At 41.9% G+C, this 11,377-nt stretch overlaps 1 protein-coding gene across 1 annotated transcript; it reads left to right on the plus strand.

Annotated features, from left to right (window-relative positions):
• Nucleotides 1–1,346: 1,346 nt before the first annotated feature.
• LOC311012866 (profilin-2-like) lies at nt 1,347–5,454 on the plus strand. Its single transcript, XM_084008629.1, has 3 exons — nt 1,347–1,686; nt 2,895–3,087; nt 3,380–5,454. The coding sequence occupies exons 1-3, from the start codon at nt 1,558–1,560 to the stop codon at nt 3,475–3,477; spliced, it is 420 nt and encodes a 139-aa protein (XP_083864755.1). The 5' UTR covers nt 1,347–1,557; the 3' UTR covers nt 3,478–5,454.
• The last annotated feature ends 5,923 nt before the right edge of the window (nt 5,455–11,377 follow it).

The following is an 11,377-nucleotide window of genomic DNA, read 5'->3' on the forward strand; positions in this document are numbered from 1 at the left end:
ACGCATGAGTAAGTCACAGCCCTGCATTGCATCTGCAGCATTCGGTGAGGTGAAGAAGTGAAAACTGTATGGGCTTTTCATGACCTAAAAAGGGCAACAGAAATAATATTGTATATATATATATATATACAATATTATATATATAGTAGATTTGTACATCATTTAAAATGTATTTTGTTATTTTGTTTTGTGTGTTTTTTTTAAAAGAGGCATTTACAAAACATTTCTCAAAATCATCAAAAGGGTACATACCTGTTTTTATGACAGGGGTTTTCATAGCTCTGCACCAGAGAAATGCTGTCATGAGTATTTACAAATCATGGAGGACAGTGCCTCTGGTGGCCAAGAAGTGCATGTTTCACTTCGAAAGGATGTCATGCTTCATTTCCTTTTTTGGATATCTTCAGTGAACCTTGACCCCTCCACCATCTAAGATGGCTTGTTACCATTAATGCTTGTTTTATGCCAATATTTTATGCCAATATTTTTGCCAGCATATCGAGATCAAATGCAAATGTAAACAGTGCACTATTATTGACTCACTGTTCTCCAAAGAAAGAGACAAAAGTGTTGACCCAACATGATAAAAAATGACCATGCTGTATGCTTTTCTAGAAAAAATGACATTTACACATGTATACATCAACTCATGTCGAATGATTCCATCACATATTAGAGGCTGACTTTGACTGTTTAACTTTGCGTCATATAGCATATATAATACATGTTTATAATGCACACAATTAGCTTTTATTCATTTATTTGAATTGCAGGTGTTGCATCCACTTACACAATGTATCAGATGTAGTTTTCTCAAAAAGAAAATCTTGTTTAAAACCCAATATCTAAAAGATATTAAATGAGGGAAAAATCATCCTAAAAGTTGCCTATTGAGCTGATGAGACATAAGTATGCTGTTTGAGCTGACCCCCCCTCCACCAAAACAGGGGTCACTGCGGAAAAAACGTAAGTGACAACTCGGATTTAGCAGGAACATGTGGCTTGTTAGTACCCATCAGTGAGCAATCTCCAACCAGTCTCTCACCGTTTACAAATGCATGTTATTATCAGGCAGATGGGGTCATATTGCTTGCATAGGCAGCGACGGTAATGCTGTGCTACACAAACTGCCTGATGTGATAATCCGTCTTTGTCATTATTTCTATAACACCTTCAATGAATTAAAGAATGATCAACTTAACTATTCAATCAGTAAATCCTCATCTGCCTGCATGTGTAGCCCGGCATTCCCATAGACAGTTGACTCTTGGCCGAGCTGATAAGTCCCTCTTTTTATTCCGCCGACTGTTGCCATAAAAGCGCCGGGGAGCTCATTGTGCGGAGTGATCTGACACAGACTACACCCAGCCGCTGCCGCACTACCCCGGCTTTCTTTGCTGCCCTAGCCTTGACGTTGGTTAACGTCGAAGTGTGGGTTATATTGGAGACTCTAAATTCGCCTCTAGGTTTCTTCCCCCCTCACATTTGGCTGTCTCCTGTTTGTCGACCTTGCTTCCGAAGCTGTTGGGATTTTTGTATAGCATCAATTTCTTGAATATGTCTTGGCAAAGCTACGTGGACAACCTGATGGCCGATGGCAGCTGTCAGGATAGCGCCATTGTTGGATATACGGACGCCAAATATGTTTGGGCAGCACATACCGGTGGTACTTTCAACAATATCACGGTAAGGGGTCACATTTGGGTAGATAAGAGAGGAAGCGCGGCTCCGTTTGAAAGTGTTGTTTGTGTATCACCGACGCAGACGCTCGCCAGACTGAAATGCGTTAAAAAACCGTTACCTCGCAGGGTCTGAATGACTAGCAAGCTAACGGTGCCGTGCTAGCTTGGTGCTAGCTAGTTTATCGGTGGCCTGTCTCGGGTTATTTCCTGCTAAGGTAACGTTGCGGGATTAGACCTCGTGTTGATCAGATAAGACTTCACCCATTGTGTCTTGCAGGCTTCATAACAACCTAAAACGATTTGTTGTCGTTAACGGGCACGGATAAAAAATGCCAAGGCACTGCTATATTAACCGGACACACATTTAAACCCAGCGAGTAGACGGTGTCTGACTTAAGAAAGCAGGCATGCTTTTGTGTGCACGGCCGCTTTGATTAGCTAACGTTAAGCTGCTGCTTTACCGGCTACCTGTGGTTAAAAAGGCTAACTGTGGCGGACGATTGGTCAGCCTACGATTATGCTCTCTTAACATCAAAGCGATTAATCAAGCCGCATATTCATGCATGTATATTTTTGGATGGAAATTATATATTTTTTTCATTCATTGAGAAGGGTGGCATGAGGGCTAGACCGGTGCATAGGCGTCACTTTACTTCCGCTACCCACTGCAGGAATGAGATGTTGAGTCCCATAAATTGTGCAGGTTTTAAAGTTCTTCTCTCTTAATACCGTGTTTTTTGTTTATATGTATCCAGTGCTGGTGCAAAGATAGCAGTGTTACTAATGTTTGGGATAGGGCTACAACTATCATTAATTTTCATCGTGGATAACCATTTTCTCGATTGACCACGGTGTATAGAAAATAATAAATTGGCTTATTGTTGATATTGAATTGATGATTGATTGAAATTCATTATCAGAATTGTTGCTTGTACATTTTCTGTTTTGTTTGGATAATCTCTTCAAATATAGCCTACCTAAACATGACGACCTATTGTTTTTAAATAAAAACAAGTACTGTGTCAATGTAACAGCAAGCAGGTGGTCCTGCAGTGCCTTTTGATTTTCTGGGGAATTAATATTTTTTTGTTTGTGGACAAAAGTTAATTAATGTGCTTATTTATATCGTGCCTCTTTTTAAACATGTTTTTTGCATCTGGTTGAGGATATAAAAAAATGACCTCCCAATCCTGTGGTTTTGTGGTTTTTCAGTCTCAAGAAATTGATATCCTTATCAGCAAGGAAAGGCAGGCCTTTTACACCAGCGGTCTCACTCTGGGCTCAAAGAAGTGTTCAGTGCTCAGAGACAGCCTCCATGATGATGGGGACTGGACAATGGACATCAGGACAAAGAGCCAAGGAGGAGAACCTACATACAATCTCTCTGTGGGGAGAGCTGCAAAAGGTTGGTGTTTCCTCACAGTTTACTTCATAATCATAAAATAATGTCTCAATGGGGACTATATTGTTTTCTGTATAACATCACAGGGGAATATAAGCTACTTCACATGAGTTTGTGACTTAATGTAGTGCAGACTGATGCATAATACATTTAAATGTATTCAATTTATTGAAATTTCCCATTTGGTGTTTTTGTTGAATATGTTGAATATCCCTGGACAACACATTTCTGGTGATGATAGTTATGAGCTGTATTTACTTTCCTTAACTGTGCCTTTTTCTTTCTTCTCTTTCAGTTTTGGTTTTTGTTATGGGCAAAGAAGGGGTCCATGGAGGTGGATTGAATAAGAAGGCTTACCTGATGGCAAAATACTTGAGGGAATCAGGGTTTTAATGTTTTCAAGCTCACTTAGATCAAATTGAGAGACAAAAAGAAGAGAAAAGAAATATTGCTGTTAAGATTTCTCCTGCAAGCAGTCACATGTCTTGGAAACTTTTAATAGCAATGAGTGGTAAGATACTGTCACCTATGGTTTCCCCTCTTCATCCTGTAGGGGGGGACATTTTGTTAAATTCTCTCTTCCTTTTTTTTTATTTTATTTTTTTTTCTCCTTGTGTGCTTCAGTATTGGTTTAAGTCATGGGAAACGAGGCGGCCCATGGTGGAAATCTTAACAACAAAGCACATACAATGGCTGACTACCTGAGGAGGTCTGGATATTAAGCAACCACTCCACACATCCATCAACTTAGCAGCCCACTCCCACCCACTGCATTGTGTTGACATTACTTCCAGGATAAGATGGCATACAATGTTACTTTCCCTCCCCAGTCTGCTTTTTATAAACAGCTTTTTGGTTGCTTAACTCCTTCCACACTCCCTTTTTTTATATATATAAATTAAATGTCCCCACTTAACATTGTACTTCTCATGTTTATTAACCAAAATTGTGCAGAAATGATTGAAGTGTAACAAAAGTATAAAACAAATTTGGACTCACCTTGTATTACATTCACTTAGCAACTGGCTAATATTCCAAGGGGAAGTACACATGTAGTGGTGGTGATAGTTTGCATAGTTTTGCTTTTTGAGCATTACTTAAAGATGGCTTTCTTTTTTTTATTTTATTTATTTAATGTGCATGTGGGCATTTACAAGTTGCATGCATGCATACCCTCTTTAGCATACAGCATCCCAGCCCTATCCCCCTCTCTGTCCTTATGTAATATCCAGCCAAAACCATCTTCACTTCTGCCTCCATTAAATAAAAGACAATTTTCGTCTGACAAAGTCCTATATGTGTGTACCAATTCACCACCCTCAAGCACAACGTCTTTCACCCTCCATCACATGCTTTTGCTGTTGTACCTGAATGTGGTCTTAAAAGTTTAATGATGTGGTGTTGGGCTGTTGTTTTGAGTGTAGTGTATGGTCAGCATTGCTGAGGTCTCAAGATATGTCATGATACTTCACCACATCCTGGAGTCTCAGTGGACATTCCACCTCTGTGACAGGTCGGTCATTTGTCAGTCCGCTTCTGCCATTTGTAAATTTTCTGTAAATCACTACACACCTGTAACGCAAAGTTATTTTCCCCCCCTGCTCCTCTTTGGACCAATTGTCAATATAAGAGGATTGTCAGAATTACTACAGCTTATTCTGATGGATGATTGTTGGCGTCACCTGTTGACTGTAAAGCATTAAGATGACTTCAGATGACTGTAAAACATTAAACTGTTTCCTTAGACATCAACACTACTTAAACTTCTTCACTAATTGATTTGTTGCTAACTTAATGTCCATTAACCAATGAAACTGCAATGTCATTTTACTACAGTATGAATGCATTTTGACATAAACCAAGGCTGTTGGGCTCCAACACTTTGGAATTATTTGCCTTGTGCTTAAGTCATCAAAGGTGTATTCACACATTGTCATAGTACGGTAATTAGAAGTATATTTAAAAGAGAAAAAACATGATGCTGTGTACACTAAACATATTGAAAATGGTGTTGGTTGGAATAAGAAAATTTGTAAGTTGTCTTGTGAAAATTTTCTGAGAATAACTGTGTATCCTGTGCCATAAAATCGATCTGATCTGTTGCTACTACGAGTTGGATTTTTAACTGCTGCCCCAGCAAGAAGTTACTTTTAATGGCACTTTTAAGGGATATTTTGGCATCAGTAATCTCCAGACTTTGTGGAATATGTACAGAATTAAACCATAGAAAAATAAGTTTGCGATATTTTGTCTTTTGTTTTGTTTTTTTAGTTGGAAATTCCTTCTGCCACAAAACCTGCTATTTCAAATGCCATGAATTGATGAACATCTTGTTTACAGACGGATCAAATAAAAGTTATTCCAACCAGAGGTAAAGCCAGTATGTCCTGTCTATTACCTTGTGAGTACACACTTGTATATTGATGACTGAAGAGTTTTAAATACATAATTTCAATTCAGGTGTTCTTTTAAAAAATATGTCATTAAAAGATCAACTACATAAGCAACAAGGCTTTTGGGACAGATCATGTGTGGAATATGTAATGTACACTCAAACAGTGAAGCACGACTAGACCATTCTTGAAATAATGGATTCCACTGTTCTCTAATATGAGAGTTGTTTCAGGGGATGTAGTCAACTTCTATCTCCCTTTGGTTTTAATTGTTACTTGTTACTAATTCCGAAATAGCATAGCCTTTCAGTTGTTTCTTTGTAAAAAAAAATCAACCACATTCTCAATGAGCTGCTACATGCTCATTCTGTCTCTGTAATGATTTGCTTTGAAGGAAATCTGCCTTCTCAAGTAGCGTAAGGTATTTCAATCAATACGTTATTGTTAATATATACTTGAATTTATAAAGGACGATTGGGTAAACGTCTAATTAAATAAACTTGGATTTGGTATGAATGAGAAGAAACAAACATTTTAATTTGACATTTTTTAGACTAACCACAATCAGACCAAAGGAAAAATGATGATTCGACTAAAGGAATAAACTATTGGATTTCACCAATAGATCATTTTTAATCATTTAAACCTTGTAAAAAAGTAAACCACGTACAGATGATTTGCTCCCTTTTATTTCCCCCATATGATGTTTTATATCTGCTTGTGCTGACAATGATGACACTGAGTGAAACGTTTGACCCAATAATTTATTTTGGCTGCACAATAGATTTGAAAATAACAGCCATAGAAACCATACAATTAGTATGTAAACGCCAATGCTTTATGCTATATTCATTTTGAAGAATTGTCAATGTCAAAAACTACCCTCTGCAGGCTCAGGGAAAGCTCAACAGGTATAGGCTGAAGCTAATTCAAATCTTATGACTAAAGCCTGAAAACAAATATGATAATCAAGCCTACAATATTTGGCAAGTCTGCCAAATAGCCTTAGAACAACAAGTCTTTCTCCAACATGACAATGACAAATGTACTCTTATGCATTTCCTGCAATTTGTAGTCTTCCACTTCCAAAATCTACATTTCAGCATCTTCGTACTGGAGGCTCAGGGCTGCAGATGATTGCCGCACTCATAATTGCTCAGTTGCCAACACCTGCTGTGGTCACGCTGTTGATAAGTCTTGATTAGGACCAGAGCAAGTGCTCAGTCTTGAACACTGCCTGAGTAGAGGACAGTTCAACATTTGTGGCACACTACTGAGGCATTCTGCCAATGTTTAGTGCTTTTCCTTTGTTACAATGGCGTGTCAAGTGACCTGGGGTGGCAACATTTTACTATGTTTTGGACTTTTAGTGGTTGCTCCTTCTTTTTGCCACTGCAAAAGCCTGACAAAGCTTAAGGCATCGAGTAAATTAAGAGGAAACACTACACTTCACAAAGCTCAAGCCAAAGGTGGCGACCTACACCATGGAAGACTTTTAATTGGGCGAAATTCTCCGCCTATTGATGAACTCGGAGGAACCAAGAACTTCATGGATGTTGATACAGATTACCAAGAAGACATGGGTATGTAAAGGTGAAGTTCTGAACAATGGGATTACAAAAGTTGTCTGTGAAGATCCTCAGTTATCCAAGTCATGGTAATCTTTGAAAGCTTTATCGCAGGCATCTGGACATCAAAAGTTTATTGTGACATTTAACATTGTTAAGACACACTAACCCTTATGCATGTTTCAAACATGTTTGATCATCAGACTTGTAGTTGAATCTGTAATTGTTATAGGACAGTTAAATAATGGCTGTGCCTATTTGAATGTAATGGCTTTTTTTTATCTTTAAAAGGTTGGGGTGGACACATTGAACATCAGGGACGTGCTCATGGCATTTCAAGATCAAATTCAAAGACGTACAGTGCAGCAGTGGAACAGCTCCTTAAAATGGAACCTACGGTTGAATGCACAGGAGACTCCATGACTCTTCAAGTCCAAGATGTTACTTCTGCCACTGGATCTCTGTTTGTCGACAGGGGTATGGTTACATTATTTTGGAGTTGGCAATCTTCATTCTCAAGTCATTTATACTGTACACCATATTTAGACGTATTCACAGAGCAGTTCAGTGCACTTTTATTTTAATTTGTTTCTTTGCACAGGAAGTCGGCTATCTCCCCTACCGCTGTCAAAGTTGCCCCTAAGCTGTGGTCACTCAATCAGGTCAACAGTCAGAGACTTTGTGTTAGTAGCACCTTATGATGGTTGCTTCGTTGCACATGAGGTGAGATCCCCTCCTCCTTTTTGTTGTTCTTCAAAAAAGATATCTGAAAGCTCTGCACACTTGAACCATGTACACGTGTAACATTTTGCTTCATGTTTTAAAAAAAAAAAAATGTTAAAGGAGGATAGCTATGTTCTTCCCTTGCGTTGGTCGGGGTTACCAGTGAGGATGTCATGTCCTTTGATGAGGCAGTCTTCACCTAACCCTGCGATGGTCACCTGCCACACTCGGGGCATGGTTGTGAAAACAGGATGGATGGCACCTGTTGCTGAACTTAAAATAAATTGTAAGTTTTTGCCTCTTTAGAAAAATGTATTTATTTACCCTGCTATCACACCACACCTCTGCTATTCCATGTCAGATGTTCGGAGTCTCAAACTCGGCACAAAGCACATCCCAGGCAATGAAGCAGCACAATATTTGTTGGGGGGAGGGAGGTGGTGGTGAGGTTGTATTGTCCTGGAAAAGAACTTATCCTAGAAGCCTTTGGTACAAATTTTACAATCAGACTATGGCTGTCCCAACTCTGACTGTAATTGAGCATAATTTCTTTTCAGTCTTTTATGGGGATGTTTGTGTAAATTTAGAATAGTTTCTCAATTGTCTTTGTCTGATTTTGAGCCATAAGTAAGAATGTGGATTACTGGTATCCTTGTTTAATGGTGTTTAAGCGTTTTTTAATTGGTGCAGTGAAAATGTCCTGATTGTTAATGTATGACTTTACAGTGAATGGTATCTGGGAAACACTGATGAAGGCTTCATCCAGATGTCAGTTCACTGTAGTTGTACATCCAGAAGGTTTGGTCATCTCTGTTCAATATGCACCCTGCCTGGAAAAAAAGGTATGTTATTTATTTGTTTATTTCGGGCATGTCAATCAAATCGTCATCATCACACTTTGTTAAAATAATACAATACACATGGACGAAAGGGAAAGCGGGAGAAGCCAAAGCTTATCTAGTCCCGCCCCCATTTCCCACAGGATAAAATCTTCATCTTTTCTTACTTTTTTGCATTTTACATTTTGACATAACATTTTCTTTTACTTATGACATTTTGACATAACATGCTTCAATGTTACAAATTGTGTTTGATTCTAAAAGTTCCCCTTTTTAAAATATTATATAAAGTATAGTACATTTTACCTTTTGTGTTCCAGGATGGAATGTACACTCTTCAGTTGGCTGGAGAGGGAGAAACTAAAATTTCCTGTCCATCACTGTCACCATCTCAAACTGAACACCTAATACCTGCCAGTGGTCAAAAAGGGCAAACTGAAACTACAAGAAAAGTAGTGTATCCTTCCACCCCTTGGCTAGTGAGTCATGCCGTTACCCAGGTACCAGGTTTTCCGATGAACCCAGAAGGACCAAACGAGAAACTAAATCAAGGGCCAAAGCCGTCTGAACAGCCAGTGCCAACAAAGATCCCAGTTTCTGAGGAACCTCTTGGACAGAAACCTTTCTTTCCATATCACTTCCCCTTCTACCAAGAACATGGAAAGCCAACTGATGCTCCAAGGTCTCCACAGCCTGAAGCCCCTCAGGGCCAAGTACAGAAACCCTTCTATGCCTTCCCCTTCTACCAAGAGCCTGGGAAGCCAACTGCTGCTCCAAGGCCCCCACAGCCTGAAGCCCCGCAGGGCCAAGTACAGAAACCCTTCTATGCCTTCCCCTTCTACCAAGAGCATGGAAAGCCAACTGCTGCTCCAATGCGTCCGCAGCCTGAAGCCACTCAGGGCCAAGAACAGCAACCCTTTCACCCTAAGCCAGAGCCTGAAAAGCTAACTGATGCTCCTAGGCCTCCACAGTCTGAAGCACCCCAGGGCCAAGTACAGCAAACCTTCTACCACTACACCTTCTACCAAGAGCCTGGGAAGCCAACTGCTGCTCCAAGGCCCCCACAGCCTGAAGCCCCGCAGGGCCAAGTACAGAAACCCTTCTATGCTTTCCCCTTCTACCAAGAGCATGGAGGGCCAACTGCTGCTCCAAAGCCCCCACAGCCTGAAGCCCCTCAAGGCCAAATCCAGCAACTCTTCCACCCCAAGCCACAGTCTGAAAAGCCAACTGCTGCTCTTAGGCCTCCACAGCCTGAAGCCCCCCAAGGTCAAGTAAAACAACCCTTCTACCCCTATCCCTTCTACCAAGAGCATGGAAAGCCAACAGCTGCTCCAAAGCCCCCACAGCCGGAAGCCCCTCAGGGCCAAGTACAGCAACTCTTCCACCCCAAGCCACAGTCTGAAAAGCCAACTGCTAGGCCAAGGCCTCCACAGCCTGAAGCCCCCCATGGCCAAGTAAAACAACCCTTCTACCCCTATACCTTCTACCAAGAGCATGGAAAGCCAACTGCTGCTCCAAAGCCCCCACAGCCTGTAGCCCCTCAAAGCCAAGTACAGCAACTCTTCCATCCCAAGCCACAGTCTGAAAAGCCAACTACTGCTACTAGGCCTCCACAGCGTGAAACCCCCCAGGGCCAAGTAAAGCAACCCTTCTACCTCTATCCTGTCCCCTTCTACCAAGAGCCTGGAAAGCCAACTGCTGCTCCCATGCCTCCACAGCCTGACTCTCCTCAGGGCCAAGAACAGCAGCCTTTCCACCCCAAGCCACAGTCTGAAAAGCCAACTGCTGTTACTAGGCCTCTGCAGCCTGAAACCCCACAGGGCAAAGAACAGCAACCCTTCTATGCCTTTCCCTTCCCCTTCAACCAAAAGCATGAAAATCCAACTGCTGATCCAGGGCCTCCACATCCTGAAGCCCCCCAGGGCCAAGTAAAGCAACCCTTCTACCTCTATCCCGTCCCCTTCAACCAAGAGCATGAAAAGCCAACTGCTGATCCAGGGCCTCCACATCCTGAAGCCCCCCAGGGCCAAGTAAAGCAACCCTTCTACCTCTATCCCATCCCCTTCAACCAAGAGCATGAAAAGCCAACTGCTGATCCAGGGCCTCCACATCCTGAAGACCCCCAGGGCCAAGTAAAGCAACCCTTCTACCTCTATCCTGTCCCCTTCTACCAAGAGCCTGGAAAGCCAACTGCTGCTCCCATGCCTCCACAGCCTGACTCTCCTCGGGGCCAAGAACAGCAGCCTTTCCACCCCAAGCCACAGTCTGAAAAGCCAATTGCTGTTACTAGGCCTCTACAGCCTGAAACCCCACAGGGCAAAGAACAGCAACCCTTCTATGCCTTTCCCTTCCCCTTCAACCAAGAGCATGAAAAGCCAACTGCTGCTCCACAGCCTACACAGCCTGAAGCCCCCAAGGGCCAAGTACAGCAAACCTTCTACCCCTACCCACTTACCTTCTACCAAGAGCCAGGGAAGCCAACTGCTGCTCTCATGCCTCCACAGCCTGACTCTCCTCGGGGCCAAGAACAGCAGCATTTCCACCCCAAGCCACAGTCTGCAAAGCCAACTGCTGTTACTAGGCCTCTACAGCCTGAAACCCCACAGGGCAAAGAACAGCAACTCTTCTACGCCTTTCCCTTCCCCTTCAACCAAGAGCATGAAAAGCCAACTGCTGCTCCAAGGCCTACACAGCCTGAAGCCCCCCAGGGCCAAGTACAGCAAACCTTCTACCCCTTTCCCTTCTACCAAGAGCATGGAAAGCCACCTGC

Source organism: Eutrigla gurnardus (genome assembly GCF_963514095.1).
Source record: "Eutrigla gurnardus genome assembly, chromosome: 4".
NCBI lineage: Eukaryota > Metazoa > Chordata > Actinopteri > Perciformes > Triglidae > Eutrigla > Eutrigla gurnardus.

Excerpts from the sequence above, each read along its gene's own strand:
- LOC311012866 (XM_084008629.1), top strand. The coding sequence starts at position 1,558 with ATGTCTTGGCAAAGCTACGTGGACAACCTGATGGCCGATGGCAGCTGT. Across the intron at positions 1,687-2,894 it reads GTACTTTCAACAATATCACG|TCTCAAGAAATTGATATCCT; the intron begins GTAAGGGGTCAC and ends GTGGTTTTTCAG. Across the intron at positions 3,088-3,379 it reads TGTGGGGAGAGCTGCAAAAG|TTTTGGTTTTTGTTATGGGC; the intron begins GTTGGTGTTTCC and ends CTTCTCTTTCAG.